The sequence below is a fragment of the Lentinula edodes genome (genome assembly GCF_021015755.1).
Source record: "Lentinula edodes strain Le(Bin) 0899 ss11 chromosome Unknown C8R40scaffold_2, whole genome shotgun sequence".
Classification (NCBI taxonomy): Eukaryota; Fungi; Basidiomycota; class Agaricomycetes; order Agaricales; family Omphalotaceae; genus Lentinula; species Lentinula edodes.
The window spans coordinates 1,788,162-1,805,343 of NW_025764308.1; the positions used below are offsets into that span (position 1 = coordinate 1,788,162).

Genomic DNA, 17,182 nt, shown 5'->3' on the forward strand with positions numbered 1-17,182 from the left:
GGGGAGAGTTTTCTATAGTTCACCAGATTCAGTTTCGCTTGAGCGGAGAGTTTCACCATAATAGGTTTGGTCACCCGATGGGTGCAACAACCGCCCGCAGCCCCTATCATCTCAGGGAGCCGTCTGATATTTATCGTAACCAGTAAACTGGAGCAGGATGGATGTCATCACCACAAACCCTCCGAGGGCCTCCGATTCAGAACCGAAGACCCGCCGGAGAAGATCCATCGGTACCATTGCCGGTTTGACTATGTATGTCTAGAAGCTGCTACACAATAAAACTCAAAGCAGGATGACGATAAATTCAAGATACCGGAGGTTACTCAGCAACAGTGGGTGACTTCCCGCTGCAATTATTCTGCAGTTAACCTGCAGTTAACTATTAACGGTATTTGATGCGACGTACGGACTGTTGATGGGACCCTCGCTTACACCAAAAACCAGTTTACAACAGGGTAGGGAGGCCGTTGTAAGTTGGTTTTGATGCAGTTTTTGCGAAGCCGCTGTCCGGCCATCTTCGCTTAGGTTCGCTTATATTGGTGGCACAAATTAATTGTCTGGTGTCCTGCAAATAATTCCTACGGGAAGTCATCCAGTAACATGCTAGGTCCATAGAATAAACCAGGACAGCCCAAAACAATTCTGTTGCACTCAACTACTTGGACGGAAATCGTGCTCTGTGGACGCGTAACAAGCCTTCAAAACCCCCATCCGCGTGGGTTGCGTCCATGACAGTACAACGAATAGAGTCATGATCACTAGGGTTATCCCTGTCCACTACACCAATCCACTGGAACATCGCATTTCCGCAATGCCCGCCACCGTGACTGTTGCCGCCGTCAGCATACGCAACTTGGAATCGAACATGTCCTGAGTCAGGCGAATGAACGGAGTATTCATTTTTCCATAGATCAGCATTCTTGACATCGAACTTTCTGGCCATGGTATGTCCTAGTAGAGCTCGTTCGGATGTCTCGAATCTCTGGTTCAGGCAAGAGACAACTAGGTCTTGCATAAGTCGAGAGGTCTTATCATCTCCATCACGACTAGGATTCCTACTATGACCCAGACCAATACCTGGGATGAATGTGATGCGATACTGGGTTGGGGATAGGTTCGAAGACGGATGGCTCGAAACACGCTGACAGCTTGGAGAGTGATGCCGAGCCTGTAATTGCACCGATTGAGTGGGGTTCTCTTCTATACGCGATTGCATGTTATCGGTCTTAAGGAGAAAGGAAACATAATTCAACATATATCAGTCCCAGATGATTCTGCGAATCAAGTTGAAAACTGCTCACCAGAACAACAGGAATTGCAAATGCCAGCAGACCAGCACCCAGAGCGACAAGAAAAACAGGGGCAAAATGCATGCTGATCGTCGATTAAGATTGTAGAATGAGATTGTAGAAGAACAATGCTCAGAGGCACAAACGATGCTGTGATAGAACGCTCAAGATATCTTCTCTGGCCAGCAGGAGAAAATCCTAGTTCAAGAACGCGGTGTTCCTTATAATTACAGACTTATATATCAGACTGTACCAGACTGTTCCGCGATCCTGCCAACCGACGGCTACTACTGACCAACGGGTGGACTTTTGACTTTGTATTGTGTGTTTCCTGAAATTAGCTGAGATTCCCTTGTAGTCTTCAGAATTTCTCTGTTTCGCGGACTACACAACTTGCACCTGGTGGTTTAGTCTGTTCTTCAAGGATAGGATAGTTAAATTATACTGGCTAGGTCCGATTCCCGAACAACCAGTTTACCGTACTGTACAATCACTACTTAAGATTACAGTAACGGAACACACATTTCTAATGCGGGGGGGCGATTATGCCACTCTCACACTTGATGAGGAAAAAGCAAGAAAAAAACCTCGTGAAACGTGCACGGTCTTCCCCGTCTCGACAATGCATGTGAGCAGTCAAGTATTGTTCATCAGTGAATGCGAGGGAATTCGATTCTTTGGAACGTTTCAACATGAGTGCATAGCGCTTGTTCAGGCTCTGATGCGTACCACACACGATACGAGGCAGCGGATACACTAATTTTTTGCAATAGTACAATGTCGCTAATGCGTTATTATGATGTCTATCTGACCGCCCTTCCCAAATCTACTTCATATCCTATCCTATCCTATCCTATCCTAAGATTGGTGATCACCCTATGTGGGCACGAAAAATTGTACCCGAAAGATCAGTGATGATGTTGTTCGAAGCGAAGACCGCTGTAAAAAGAGATGAAGTATGATTTACATCAGAATTTGAACAAGGAAGAGACATGCAATCAGAAGAGGTGATGCTCACCAGTAGCTGTGATGGAGAAGGGAAAGAAGCAAAAAATAATGAGTACGTGTCGTGAGTGATGCATGAGCAACAATGAATCCAAAAGCGAAGCTCACCCGCAAGGTCGAGGTCCTGGTCGGTCCTATAGTGATTCGTCTCAATTCTGGAGAAAAACGGGGATAGACGACGACAATAAACGTACCAAGTTGATGTAGATTTTGGGATGACCCAATGGTCCACCGCCTGACACCACATTAATTTATGTCAATTCTACAATCATATTTACACCATACCTCCATCACAAACCGCCTTCCTGCCTTCCACCACTCGAATCGGTTCCTCTGCAATCATTGCCATTGCACTAGGCGGATTCGGCTGGAACTCCATCGCCGTTTGCTCGAAACGAGGCCCTGAGCCGGATGTAGGGCGTGTGCGCTGGTTAGCAGACCAGGTTGAAGGGTAATTTGGTGCTTGAGTGCCGATAACTGGCGTTGAAGGGGTAGACCCGGCGGGAGTGGGTGTCGTGATATGGTTAGAAGTAATGGGAGCGGATGAAGCGGCGCGAGAAAGGGTTTTGAGAATGTTGTTCTTGTTCTGGGTGAGCAGAGCGCAGCTGCTACGGCTTAGCATGATGGTGAACACTGTAAGTTAAGTACAAGGGACGTAAACTTGTGTCAATAAACCGGAGTGCCGAGCGGCTTGATCCGAAGGCAATTTCTCCCTCTCATGAGTCTCATGAGTCGAAATCATGTTTCGCCACTCCTCATTCTTCGAGCTTAGACGATAGTCTACGCAAGACTAATAGCAGGTGAGTTTAGCCTTTCAGGTATGATACACACACCTCGCTAAGGCCATCCCCACCTACAGGTTCACATGGGTCCGCCCTCCTGAGGTCTACAAGTGAGATGGCCGCTTAGCAGTGTCGCAGCGGGCTGCACTTCGAACATTACGCTCCATCTTGTCTTCGCCTACGTACTTGACACATATACGCCGTTGAACTTCGCACAATATAAGTACTCACATCGTAGTCTTCTCCCCTCGCTTCCTCTCTTTTTTCTCCCTTCACTGATTCTACTAGGTATGCTTAATATCTGCCTCTCGTATTACTGTACATATCTCTCATCCCTATATTCATCTCCCCATTTCCCTTCACTGATTCTTAGGGGGTTACTTCCACTCCTCATTCTGCGAACCTCATCACCAGTGTGAAGAAGACGAAGCAGAGGAAAAGAATCCTCGATGGGTGACCACATCACTGTCATCCATGTTGAATTTGTTCGGTTCGGGCAGGCACCAGTCCACGGCGAAATTCTAGGTTCAGAGGATCTGTAGCAACAACTCTTATCAAAGGACTCTCCGTTCGAAAAGCTGCTCTGCTCTCGGGTTTGCGTAATTCATCTGTGTCGTCTCTGTCGCAATTGCCCTGTTCTCTGCTGCTTGTGAGTGTAGTTTGAGTAGACTAACCCTCAAGGATTTCCATATTTGCAGCGAGATCTCTCCGTCGCTTTTCCCTGCTTCCCCCTTGAAGTGTACAGCGTTTCAGATCATGTCCCGCCAAGGAGTGACACTAGGTGGCGCTTAGGTGGTACTGCCTTCGGCAAGGTTGAAGTCTTTCATTCACAACTGCTGGTCGTTGTAGTAGGGGTTCCCGGCAGTGGGAGGCGCTCAGGGCCGGAGTTTGGTCATGTTTAGCTAGGGCTTTAGTTAGTTTAGTAGGAGCATTCTGGTCAACACGACACCACGACATATTGGCTATCGTTGTCTGCGAGATCACAGCCTGACCACTCCATTTTGGTGACGAGAGCGCGATTCTGAATTTGGCCTTGCCCTGCTTGTTGTTGCTGTGCTTTTCTTTGCCTGCCTGCTTGCTTTTCCCAGCCCATCGATTTTGGTCCTTCAGCCTGGCTCGTCCTCGTAACGCTCGTGGCCGATTTGTCTCACCAGCCTCCATCAGCCCTGCATCTACTCCAACCATCGATTTTTCACAGACGAATCTAGACCGGTGGTTCCGAAAACAATCACAACCATTGCCAAATATTCCAAAAACAGCCACACCGCCGGTACACCCTAGGAACAGGATGGCCGAGACCGTTGCCCATTTCAGTGGCGATATCGGAGAGAAGCAGAACCCGGTAGATTTTGTGCGGTCATTTTTAAGAGCTATGCGAGCATCAGCAGTGGAGAAAAAAGATTTTGTTGCAGAGTTTGAGCTCTATCTAAAACATGGTAGTCCAGCCGATGACTGGTACAAAGGTGCCGCGGCTGCAGCCGCAGACTGGGATGCATTTGCCGTTGGGTTTCATGCTAAATTCCCAGCTCCCGTAATCCAGGCTCGCACGCCGATGGAGTACGAACGGATTTTGACGGAGCTCAGGCTCGACACAAAGAAAATGCTTGATCGCCATGCGGAAACAAACAACTACATGTGGAGGTGGTTTGCTGATGAACTCCTTCGCTATGCCAAACTGGCCGGCATCGAAAACGGATGCTCCTCCATCATCTCTGTTCGTGATGCTCTTCCGGCTGCACTAAGGGTCAAGGTTAGTGATGAGCAAAAAGACTGGAAAGCCTTCACCGATGCAATCAAAGCGGTCAAGAAGCAGGAGATTGAAGAAGGTTTAGAGCGACAGCGCATGTTTGATGAGACAAAAGAGAAAGTTGCGGAGGCAGAGAAGAAATTGTGGAATCGCATGCCTCCTATGCCGGAGACACCATCGAAAAATCTAAGCCGATCCCTTGCTAGTATGAGTATCGACGAAGGCAACTTCAGGGGATACGGCAGTGGAAATACCCGGAGTTATCGTGGAGGATTGGGCAGAGGCAGTCATGGAAGCCGGGGAGGGGGACCAGGTCCGAGATCACTCACCCCTCTCACAACCGAACAGCTTGCAGTGCTCACTCGGAATGTGGGACTCCTACCCCATCATCCCGCGACGTCAGATGGTTTCCAGGCCTATCGCGAGCAGTTGGCAACTTGGGCAAACAAGTGGGGTCGGGAGGCAGTAATCAACTACGAGAAGCCAGTACCTTTGAAACCTGGGACAGCTCCGATTGCATCTGGGGAGTGCTACAACTGCGGACTGCAAGGCCACCAGGGAAGGTTCTGCGATGTTACTGGAGAGCGGGCCCTTGGGACACGTGAGAGAGAGTGGAGAGTTTTATGTGGAAGGGAGCTCCGTTCACGCCCGGCTCAGGTGAATAATGTGATGGACGATGACTTTGACCGGTGGCTTAGTGGGGGCTCGGGAAATGGGGGAGGATCAACGGATTAAGCAGTGACCGTATGATCCTGACAGGCGGAAGACTCGAACAGATCACATCTTGTAACATCTTGACCAATGACGATGATATTATCGACATTTTTTCAATCGAGTCCGACGTAAGCTGCAGCAGTATTCCGAAAGTTGTTTCAATCACACTGAAGGATAGCGAAGGAAGAGCAGAGGAAGTGGAGGTTGCTTTAATGGATGGCGGTGCAATGGTGGCAGGGTTGGATGAGCGGTTGTATGAAAGGGTGAAGGACCAGATCTCGGGATGGGAGCCTTCAACAAAGCGTCTCAGAATGGCAAACGGCACCGTGATACGAGCCAAAGTGCAGTGGCGAGGAAAGGTGTTGTTCCAGGGCTCAGAAGTTGATGGGATTCTGCAAGTCTTTAATAGTGGTGGCAGCTGGGATGTCTTGTTTGGGAAGCCACTGTTGCAGGCATTTGGAGTTGTGCATGATTTCGGAAATGACTCGGTGGTGATAAAGAAAAAAGCATTGGACATGTTTCAAAATGGCCTGGGGAGGAAAGTGGAGGTCTGCAAGGCAGAGGATAAGGACGAGGATATGAAGCTGGCGGGCACCCAGATGCTGGACCTGTTGGGAGAAAAAGCGCGCACCGGTGACGGGGGGAGTGAGAGATCACAAGCCCCAAGGATCAGGGATGTTGAGACTCCAAAGCTACTGTCGAATGAGCTGACGCCTTCATTGATATCATTTTCAGACTTACCATTTGATGGCGAAAGCCTGGGTTTCGATACCAAATGGGAAAAACATAGGCAGTTATGGGAGAAAGAACGGCGGCGTGCAGAGGAGGATCGCTTATTGCGGTCACTGGCGGAAGAAATACTCCACCAACGGGAGGAAGAACGCAAAGCAAAGAGGCGCGATGAGGATTTCCAGGTAGAGGAGAGGTTGAGGCAAAAGAGAGTGGAGGCAGAAGAAGAGGAAAGACAGACAAAGGACAAGGAACGACAACTAGCAAGGGAGTTTTGGAGGGTGCATAGTGCAAAGAGGTTTCGCTTCACCTGCAGGCGGGGAGCTTTTACACCTATACGCACATGCAAGGGAAGTCTACCGCCAAGGGTGGAACGGCAAAAGAAGAAGCGAAGCCCTGGGAGGAAGAAGTATGAGAAGTTGAGGTTAAAGCAGCGGAGAGCTGCAGTGCGTCAAAACTCAGTGGGGGGAAGTGACGTGCCCCCCTTGAGGGGAGTTTCCACTTTTGAACAGATGCCTGCCACAGAATCTATTGACACCAGTGTTCCAGCAGATACAGAAGCCATACCAGTTTGCATAGTGGAAGAGGACACAGTCCCCAGTGGCCTTGGTTCTGACATCATCCCAGAGGCCTTCGACGTTGATGGACCCTCAGGAATCTACACCCGTAGTGAAGGTGGGAAGGGTGCTTTCAGGCATGCACGGGTTGAAGAAGTACTCCGCCAGGTGAAAATCGGTAACCAGCTGACGACAGAGCAGAAGCTGCGTGCCACGGCGCTCATTCGGGAATACGCTGATTGCTTTGCATTAAGCGTTGGGGAAGTTTGTGAGATCCCTGGAGCTACCCATAAGCTCAACATTCCAAAGAATGCCACGTTCCGTAAAAAGGTCCACCAGAAGCCTCTTACCCCACCACAGAAAGAGTACATGCATGGAAAGATTGATGAGTTGCTGGCAGCTGGCATAATTGAGCAGTGTGACCCCAGTCAGGTGAAGTGTGTTTCACCAACTACGCTGGCTAAGAAGGCACATGAAGGGGGCGGCCTCACCGTTGATGAGCTAAAGCACCGTCTGAATGACGAGTGTATCGAGGCTGGTCTACCCTCTTGCTTCGACCTGCCGCCACGGCCGAAACCCACTGCAGAGCCTGCAGATAAACCGGCAGCTCAGAAATGGCGTATTTGCCAGAACTTCCGAGAGGTCAACGAACTCACCGAGATCGCACCCATGCCTCAGGGGGACATCCGAGCCAAGCAGCTTTCCATTAGTGGTCATAAGTTCCTCTGCTTCTTTGACTTTGCTTCAGGATTCTATGCTATTGATGTCGACCCGGAGTCACGGCCATACACAGCATTCTATGTTGAAGGACGAGGCTACTTCTGGTACAGACGGATGCCTTTTGGTCTCACAGGGGCACCCTCAACATTCGCACATATGACAGCAACAAGGCTGGGTGATTTGACCAATGACGGAACAATGGAGCTCTTTGTGGATGATGGAGCTGCGGCCGCAGATGATTTCGAGACCATGTTTTCCAAAATCCAGCGCATCCTACAACGTGTGCGAGAAAAGAAACTCTCCTTGTCTGCTGCAAAGTCAGCTTTTTTCATCGACGAGGGTGTCTTTGCAGGTGCAAAAGTTAGCGCATCGGGGGTTACAACCGACCCTGGTAAGCTCACTGCAATCGTTCAGTGGCGCCAGCCACAGGATGCTCTGAACCTGGCGTCATTCTTGGGTCTCACAGGTCACTTCCGAGACCTGATCAAGAACTACTCGCGAATAGAGGGGCCTCTGCGGGACTTGCTGAAGGAAGTAGTGCTACCTTTGAAGTATACAAAATCTAAATATCGTTCAACATTAGAGGCTTGGAAACTGGATAGCCGATGGAGGAAGGAGCATACCTGTGCCTTCTTGAAGCTGAAGGAGCTTATGGTTTCGGAGCCTTTGCTGCGTTCGCCTCGGTGGGACGGTTCACACTTCATTGTAACAACAGATGGGTGTAAGGAGGGGTTTGCGGGAGTGTTGGCACAGCGGTTCACCACACAACTAGAGAATGGGAAGGTTGTTGAGAAGATTCACCCAATCGCTTTCGCTTCTAAACGTACCTCGGCTGCTGAACGGAATTACAAGCCCTTCCTGCTTGAGTTTGCAGCCTTGAAGTATTCCCTGGACAAATTCTCAGATGTCGTGTGGGGGTACCCTGTCGAGATTGAAACTGACTGCCAGGCTCTACGAGACGTGCTGGTAAGCGATCGTCTCAATGCAGCACACGCGCGATGGCGGGATGGAATACTGGCTCACCATATAGTGGATGTCCGGCATGTACCTGGGAAGTTGAACGTGGTTGCAGATGGAATTAGTCGCAAGGATGAAGGACTCCCAGAGTTTGAAGGGGATGGCAGCTCGTGGTCCGTTAGCGAGGATTGGGAGTCATCCAGGGGTTTGGTGCAGGATGTGATGGCCCTAGAGGAAGAGGAATCAAACGAGTTTGTGGCATTGAGGAGGCGTTTCTCAGATGAGCCAGTCTTCTCAGAGGTCGTTAATGCACTGGCGAACCTTAAGTCAAATGCCAGCATTCGAGTGAAGGCAAGGGCGGAGCATCGGGCAAAGGGTTACATGATTGAAGATGGCAAACTGTGGAAGGTTGGCGGCCGTGGCGCACGCGCCCGACCAAGGGTTGAGTGTGTAACGAAGGAAGAGGCAGTGGCGTTAGCAAGAATACAACATGCAGATGGCGGTCACTGGGGACGGGATTCAGTAAAAATAGCACTGCTGGACCGGATTTGCAGTCCAAAACTCGACGAATCTATACTCAAGGCAATTAGGGAATGCCCGCGATGCAAAAATTTTGGGCCGGCACACCTTCACTCCCTACTCAGTCCTATAACACGTCGGCATCCATTTGAGCTGGTTGTTGGTGATTACCTGTCTATGTCAAAGGGCAAAGGGGGTTACCACAACATTGGGCTGTATCTGGATACATGCTCGCAGCATGTTTGGGGATTCAAATTCAAGACTCATGGCACTGCAAGGACAACCGTTTCCAGCTTAAACCATATCTTCTCCGAGTTCTTAACTGCCGAAACGTTTATGTCAGACCAAGGCTCACACTTTAAAAACAAAGACGTCATTCAGTATTGCGAATCAAAGGGCACCAAACACCAAGTAACGCCAGCTTACTCACCTTGGGTTAACGGTCTCGTGGAGGGCACGAACAGACTGCTGTTACATGTCTTGAAGAGGTTGTGTGCACCAGATGTTGGAGAGGACTCAGACGAATGGAAAGCAATGGATACATTCGAAAAACTACCACAGACATGGCCGGACCACTTTGAAGAAGCTATCTCCGTGCTGAATAACCGAATCTTACCCGCCCTCAAGTTTTCGCCGAAAGAGATCCTTCTAGGCCTCGCCGTCAATACACGGCAGACAAGTGTAGAGGAAGCGACGTCAGTCACCAAGGAAGGCGACATGATGACACACATGCTGTATGCAGAGCAGCAGCGGTTGGATGGATATGAGGAGGCAGTTGTCCATGCACAGAGGAGGAAGTCATTGTTTGATAAGGCAGTGTTGGGGAGCAAGGAAGGATTGGTTGAGTTTACGAAAGGCGATTTAGTCCAGTACCGGTTCAATCAAATGGACAATACGCACTCAACAGCAGTGAAACTAGCAGCGCGGTGGTCAAAACCAGTTCGGGTAGCGGAAAAACTGGAGAATTCATATGAGTTGGTAGAGAGGGACGGAACAAAGGTGAATGGCGGACCTTTCCATGCACGTCGCATCCGTAGCTTCACACCTAACCCGGGTACGAGCTTGTGGGTGGAACAGCAAGAGGTTGAAAAGTTGAGGAGTCTGGAAGGCAGTGGAAAGACAGCTGAAGGTTACGGAGGAGCAGAACACGGGTCGGTCCAGGGCGTGGCCGTCGAGGACGACGTCTGTTCTTGAATGGGGGCACATGTAGTAGGGGTTCCCGGCAGTGGGAGGCGCTCAGGGCCGGAGTTTGGTCATGTTTAGCTAGGGCTTTAGTTAGTTTAGTAGGAGCATTCTGGTCAACACGACACCACGACATATTGGCTATCGTTGTCTGCGAGATCACAGCCTGACCACTCCATCGTATGCTGTCGTCTACTGTCGTATGTGGTCGTATGTGAAGCCTTGTGAAGTTTGAACACTGAAGTAGCTTATGACCTTGATGATTTCTGGGCCTTCATATTGATACCTTTTCGAGCCAAAAAGACGCGTTCTTGATCTTGTGATGGTCAGCCGGTGAATATAAAAACCAAATTTGCACAGACAGGAAAAGGCGGTGGTTGCCATACAACGGAGTGGCGCGACCCCCTATAGGCCTCTGTTCCGTCGTATAAGTAGAGAAAAGGTGGTCCAGAAAACGGTTTTAACTGATCTCAACCGCTGGTCGGCCAATCGATCCTGTCCCCAAGTGCGTTTTGGATTTCTTCTACGTTTGATTCGAAGTAATTTACCCACACACAAAGAGCAGGAACTTGCCTAAATGTATCTTCACTGCTTGCGAACCGACTCTCACTTTTTACTATTCGCCCTCGTTCTTGTCTCTGCTGTAGTAGCAGCAGCAGCTCCCGGTATTAGGCCAGTGAGTGGTGGAGTATTTATTGCTTTGTATTCCACAGCGCGAAGAGTGATGAGCGTTAACGATTTTCTCTCAGGTTCAACAACGCCATTCTTTGACCTCAACATCCTATATCCCCAAGGTCACGCTAGCTTCAGTAAAGTTTCCAGGAACTGAAACTGAAACTGACATCAAATCGAAGAACGGCTTACACATCGAGGCTGCCATCAAAAGATTTCTTCGAAAAGTAATCAAATCACAATTTGAACTTGGAGATTTGAAGGACAACTTCAAGTTCTACGGTTCCCCGTCTAAGCCAGATATAGAGGGTCGGTACCACTTTGACGTCATCCTTTCTCTGAATCCCCCGACGTCCGATTGGAAGGGTAAGGCAGCAGTGCGTTTTACGAACAAAGTTTTGCAGAAAACGAGAATCTGGGGTACGCTGAATGATACCAGTGGGGATAGGATCGCCGAGATTAGTGATAATGTGTTCAATAACGCCCTCTTCACGCAAGGTGTGTCCTGCAGAGCTACGATTGTGCCGTTGTCCAAACCAATTTTCACGTCTAGGAAGACCCATGGACGTGAACTTATACACTCTAGCAAAGCTTGAGGGCGGGAAAAAGAGGACTATCTCCTGAGGATCCCAAAATCTCATGGGCTTTTCTTAAATCGTGGCATACATACAGGATGTTGCGAATATAAGTCTCCTCCACCCTGCCTTGCAACGCGTATAACAATGATTTCTACCAACAGATTTCGCATGGTTCATATTTTTGAGAGACGAGTGAGTGGTCCTTGCATCACAATAAATTTTTAGATATGCAATAAGGTCGTATTACTAAGCAGTAAAGAACGGAGAGGCATCGAACCAACATCACTTTGGGTATGAAGGAAAAATGTGTTAAGATATCCAGGTAGCGCCGGCGAACGGCAGGGCCCGCTACCGTTCAAAAGTTAAGTGTGCCGTTTAGACGGTTTATTCAAAAAAGTGCGGGATTAAACGAGACTTGGGCAGTACATCTCTACCGCAAAGAGCAAGATTTTGAGTTGTAGATAAATGGCTTTTGGAGAGTTGCTTCGGAAACTAGATGGTTGCACTGGTAGTGTACAGGACAAGCATTAAGCAATCAGGCTGAGGCAGCGGTGTATGGTAAAAAGGGATGAGGCTGTACATGACTGAAAATGTATGACATTAACTGCCAAATAGTGATGCACTAAGGAGCTTACCTTGGAATAGGTTACTTTGGAAGCTAGATGGTAGAGCTCGTAGAATTTCACGACTAACATTAGGCATGCATACACACAGAAATAACTGCGAAGCGGTACGCAAGCGTAGATAAACTCAGTTGGTAGTAAATCAGCTATATTGATGATCTATACCTGTTAAGATAAACTATTATAGGTTAGGATCGTGTGTTCATACAGATATCTAGTGGGCTCATTTCAGTTGGTAGTAAATCAACTGAGGGTCTTGAAAACACTGTATGCATGATATACTGACTACTAACTGTACAGTACCAAGTATAACACCGTCTGTCTTGTAACTATGCGTACGGAGTATTCCCCAACAAAATGTGGCTATGGCGGGCAAACCATGCGTTCCTCACACGAATCATTTCTTCGTACAGCCCTCTCCATACAGGAGAATAACCCAGACCAATACTCCGTAAAATGGTTAAGACGAAGATCAGGTCAGAATCAATAGGCTTGTTTGTCACCCTTTGAAGAAATTCGATATTGAACATGTTATCCACACAGGCGAAATTGCCCAATTGAACTTGATCCACACGCAGCATGAAAGACTTTAAACTGTGTTGTCCGGATGATGCAGGGTATTCGACGCGTTCAATTTTGTTGCCATTGTTAGTCGCGACGAATTCGAATCCGGCTTTATGACTAGAGACAGTGCCTTCCATGAAAAAGCGAACGACCTGCATCTCGTCAAATGCAGCATCCTTCAAGACATATTCTCTGCGAGCAGGATTCCAACGCGCGAGATAGATTTGATAATCCTCGGGCGACTCGTGGGTGGCCGGGTCTGAGACTAAATACAATTGGTCACTGGACAAACTCTTTCCAACATGTGAACTTACCTCGACGTTCGAGCTTGAGACATGAAGTAGCCACTGGCCTGGAAACTACGGCGACATCGAGGAGGGTGATCACCAAGAGAATGGATGCAATGTATAGTCGATACGGGGATGGAAGGAGGAGGCGCATGGTGTTATGTGATAACACGCAAGGTAAAGAGCTTCAAGCTTGAAGTTGAATACTGCTTGACGGAGAAATAGGTCAACAATAGTCGACTGGGGTGACTTTCGAGATTCGACCAGCGAATATCTCTGGGTGAGAACTAGTAGAGGTGGAGTAAATGAGCCCGCAATTATGGAGCAAAGGGGGCTTACTAGTGTAGGACAAGCACTTCGACGAAGACGTTAGTAAGAAAAACAATGATTTGAGAATTTTTGATCCTCAGCAGCCTGAGCTACTGCTAGATAGGCTGTGCAACCTTAAATTTTGAGTCAGTTTCAAGTCCTGATCTTGTCGGTTTTGACTACATCTTATATCTGGCATGAAACTCCGCAGATCCTTCCTCTCCGTCGCATGAACACGCTGACAGACGCGATTTTTTTCTCATGCCAGATGATAAAACAGAGAGATGGACGAACAGGAAGAATCGCGATGGAATCTGCTGCTGAGCTTGGTCGCAAACTCTTCGACTTTTACTTATTTTGAATAGTGCATTGATTTCAGGATACAATACATATGGATTGGTCCAGGTAAAATCCTTAAATGTAGAAAAAAAATAGTCCACCTGAAAGTGTAAAAATGAGAGTTTGTTCCTAACGTATAGAGAATAATGTTGATTATATATAAGTAAATCGCGGAAAAAAGGAAAGCACAGGGAAGGTAAAGGGAGGGGGTTTCACGGATTGAGAGGGAGTAGCATCAAGCTATAAGCGGTTATGGCGGTGAGGTAGCTCGGCGGGTTGGTTGGGGGTAGAATATGTACAATCAGGGCATGATACAAGGGTGAGTTTGGCTCCTTAAGCGTAGCGGTACGAGGAGGGTCGGATATGAGATCTCGTTGCAGCTTAGCCACGTAGTCTCCTAGGACTCGTGATTTCCGTGTTTGTTCATTGGGGTCGTGAAGCATCGCAAGCGCGTCACCTGTCGTCAGCAGTCTGCCACGATGAAGGTGATGTTAGATAAGGACATGGGTGTCGTCGATATTCTGCGGTGTAGTTCGTTAATATGAATAAGAAACAACAAGCACTTGACTACTAACACGAACAGCAGCAAAGTGCAATGTCCTGCAGCTAGCTGTATCATGATTATGATATGATACACCAGCTGTTACACGCAGAGCTTTCGTTTTCCTGGTCAGTAGGACCAGGAGAAGTTTCTGTTGCGTCGTCCGAGTCAACGGAAGAGGAGGATGTCCAGACAGAGGACAGTAAAGAGAAGGCCTCGGAAGAACCAACTGAGAAAACCGTGACTGAGTTCATGTTGAGAAGGGTAAGTGTGTTGAAGTCGACGTAAGGTGTATGGCGCGTTGGTATTGTGGGCGTGATAAAGTTGAGGAACCTTCTTCATCGCTAGCTTACCTGGATATATACGTTCAGAAACACAATAACGATGGTCCTACGGACCGCAAAACAAAAAGACAGGTCGTCAAAATCAAGATCTGGTCACTGTCCTCATCCAACGGGGCTTACGGCCACTTCACGGCTAAATATCATTGTTTTTTTTGTCTTTTCCTTGTCAGATTCTGAGAATTTAATCTTAGAACTTTGTACGCGCGGGGCCATCGCCCAAAAAGACAATAAGACGACAGCTGACGACAGCTGAAGTCGGAATTGAATGCCTGTGATCCACGGAGCCCAAAGGGCTCATGCCGCTAGTACAGTAGATAGCAGAAGATAGCAGACTTGATCTCGAGGATGGTGAATTGCGTGAAAATACCAGAAATATCTTGGAGTTTAGAAGGAAGAGAGAAATGAAATTTGCCCGAGATTTGCCGGGAGTACCGCGTGACGTCATGAGCCATTTACCTCTATTTACCTTCCGCACGTTGAACATGGATACAGATGAACCCGAAGAATTTTCAGAAGAGCAGCTTCGGCGGCTATACGACGAAGAAGAAGTTTCGCGCTTCTTACATTTGTTTGCTGCAGTAAGCTTGTCTCTCTTTGCCTTCGAATTTCTTCTTTATCATTGTGAAGCACGTCACAGAAGTCCAGCTTCCGGAATCCACGCCTGTGGGAACACAAAACGTTACAGCGTCCGACAGGGGGCCAAAGGAAACGTCCAGTACAGTGGAAAACTTGAACGGCAAAGTAGGGCCCAACTTCAACCCATCCGAAGATAAGCAGACATTATCAGAGCGAATAGCATTTGTATGTTTTACTCCACGGGCCATTGACGATGAAATAACTCATCAGGCTGCAGAGATACATTCTTCCTCTCTTACCACCGCCGCCTCTACCTCCTCCACCATTCGCACTTGGTCGATTACGTTTGGCAACACAGCGGTTATACTTGTCCATATGGCCTGTTTATGTTCCTTTTTTTCACCATCTAGTTGCACTGTGTACCTGGAGAGATCGCAGAAGGAGCGCAAGATACTGCATGGTAAGTCAAAAAACTTTTTTGACAGCTAATAGCAGCTAATACCTCATCTCCCGCCGCATATTTTCTCAGATTTTTTGGGTATTGTGGTATTACAACCTCCTTCTACCTACGTTCTTCTTCCGGATCTTTTACGCCTTGATACGGCGTAAGATATTCACGTATCCAACTCTCATGGAACTCAAGCAAAGACGAAAACAGGTTGATAAGGCTAACGAGTTGGGCGAAGAGATATCCCTCAGGCTCTCTACTTCGTCTTTTGGTTTAAAGGAAATCTGGAGAATTTCACGGATATTTACAAAATCTAATAGAAACAAATCGACCCAGAAATCCAATACCGGGCTGGACAAACCTGACGACGGTGTTGATGATCCTACTGTCCTAGATAATACAAGGGAAAGCCAGAAAGAGACGGATGTAAAACGTGCTGTGTTGCTAGCTATGAATGATGTTGCAGACCTGCATGAACGTATCAAAAAGTTTGTTCCATCAGTGTTCCACGATCTTCAGAGACTTTGTTGATTGTCATGTAGTATCTTTATCTGGCGCAGGCCAGCATCGTCCAAAGTCTACGGAACAGTGAGTAACAAGGATTCGTGACAGTGAATGTGTACTTCGAATAATTATCCGTGCATTAGGCTCTCTGCTTTTGTTGCATTCTCACTCTATTGCTACCTGCGCAATACATCGCAAAGCTCGTGTACTTTCTAGGCGGAGCGTTCTTTTGGCATATCATACCTATTCTCGCGGCCTTACCTTCAGAAGACAGAGCCAGGTACGTCTTCGCGCTCATGAACTGTGTTTTGAGATACTCAAGACAGGAAAGAATTCCACCTGCCTTCCAAGACGTTCCTACAGATGCAGAATTCGCGATGGAAATCATATCCAGACGCATTGCTGCCGGCCTCGATGTCAACCCTTCCAAAAGATCATCCCAGAAGAGTCGGCCTAGCCCCGTCGCTTTGGGCGAAATCAAAACAGAAGATGCGACTAGTTCAAGCACCCCGACAACTCCTGGCGGTAGTAAACCCGAAAAGGGTAAAGACGTCGACTGGAAGAAATGGGGTGAGCGAGCAGCCATTGGTAAGGCATGGATGGTCGACAAGAAACTTGTGAGTAAAAAACCAGATGTGAGTGTTTCCCATGGCATTTTCCCTCTGTCACTGACTTGTCTCGATTTAGACTTCAGATATTTCAGCTGCAGCATCACAACCTACTTTGTTACCTGATGCGCCTCTCCCTTCAGGCGGAACACACAGTGAGCTTTCGCGTGATTTCCTTGCAGCCCTCTTTTGCTCACCTGCTGTCAGCTTTCCCATGCCAGCATACGTCTTCCCCGGGGCTGTTAACATTCACTCAGGATATGCTATTCTTCAACCCGATCGCATCCACAAGGACGAAGGTCGCCATTCCATTGGCGGATATACGAGCTGTAAAGAAGACGGGTTTGCTCAAGGGCCTTACTGTGAAATGGATTGATGCGACTAATGGCGAACATAAAGAGGAGGTTTTCCCTTGGGTAGGTGGGCGGGATGAGATTTTCGCTCGTTTGATAGGGACAGATGTCAAGCGTTGGATGAAAGTGTGAATATTCTATGATTGTAGGGCAGCTGTGTGTATACCTTCGTGGTTAGTGTATCCGTACAATTTATTCTTCGTAGCAGGCCAAAGCAGGATATTTCAGCCATCTT

General features: G+C 48.1%; 6 protein-coding genes across 6 annotated transcripts; 3 read left to right on the forward strand and 3 right to left on the reverse strand.

The window, feature by feature from the left end:
• Positions 1-498: 498 nt before the first annotated feature.
• On the reverse strand, positions 499-1,554 carry C8R40DRAFT_1081823 (uncharacterized protein). Its single transcript, XM_046227159.1, has 2 exons — positions 1,302-1,554; positions 499-1,225 (listed from the first exon to the last, which is right to left on the reverse strand). Exons 1-2 carry the CDS (start codon positions 1,371-1,373, stop codon positions 656-658), a joined length of 642 nt encoding a protein of 213 aa, XP_046091865.1. The 5' UTR covers positions 1,374-1,554; the 3' UTR covers positions 499-655.
• An 844-nt stretch (positions 1,555-2,398) lies between these two features.
• C8R40DRAFT_1033991 (uncharacterized protein) lies at positions 2,399-2,916 on the reverse strand (the record flags this gene model as incomplete). Its single annotated transcript, XM_046223382.1, has 3 exons — positions 2,399-2,428; positions 2,489-2,529; positions 2,580-2,916. 3 exons carry the CDS (start codon positions 2,914-2,916, stop codon positions 2,399-2,401), a joined length of 408 nt encoding a protein of 135 aa, XP_046091866.1.
• Positions 2,917-5,569: 2,653 nt separating this feature from the next.
• Positions 5,570-6,037, forward strand: C8R40DRAFT_1032882 (uncharacterized protein; the record flags this gene model as incomplete). Its single annotated transcript, XM_046223294.1, has 1 exon — positions 5,570-6,037. A coding segment is annotated over one exon (468 nt), but the record flags the coding sequence as incomplete, so codon positions are not given.
• A 4,741-nt stretch (positions 6,038-10,778) lies between these two features.
• Positions 10,779-11,497, forward strand: C8R40DRAFT_1065730 (uncharacterized protein; the record flags this gene model as incomplete). Its single annotated transcript, XM_046225691.1, has 3 exons — positions 10,779-10,877; positions 10,951-11,371; positions 11,427-11,497. The coding sequence occupies 3 exons, from the start codon at positions 10,779-10,781 to the stop codon at positions 11,495-11,497; spliced, it is 591 nt and encodes a 196-aa protein (XP_046091868.1).
• Positions 11,498-12,100: 603 nt separating this feature from the next.
• Positions 12,101-13,398, reverse strand: C8R40DRAFT_1081834 (uncharacterized protein). The gene is made up of 3 exons (XM_046227160.1): positions 13,265-13,398; positions 12,953-13,212; positions 12,101-12,903 (listed from the first exon to the last, which is right to left on the reverse strand). Exons 2-3 carry the CDS (start codon positions 13,077-13,079, stop codon positions 12,404-12,406), a joined length of 627 nt encoding a protein of 208 aa, XP_046091869.1. The 5' UTR covers positions 13,080-13,212; positions 13,265-13,398; the 3' UTR covers positions 12,101-12,403.
• A 1,526-nt stretch (positions 13,399-14,924) lies between these two features.
• Positions 14,925-17,181, forward strand: C8R40DRAFT_1244041 (uncharacterized protein). Its single transcript, XM_046233600.1, has 9 exons — positions 14,925-15,036; positions 15,086-15,259; positions 15,312-15,494; positions 15,564-15,970; positions 16,025-16,070; positions 16,130-16,266; positions 16,318-16,621; positions 16,674-16,749; positions 16,802-17,181. Exons 1-9 carry the CDS (start codon positions 14,941-14,943, stop codon positions 17,077-17,079), a joined length of 1,701 nt encoding a protein of 566 aa, XP_046091870.1. The 5' UTR covers positions 14,925-14,940; the 3' UTR covers positions 17,080-17,181.
• The last annotated feature ends 1 nt before the right edge of the window (position 17,182 follows it).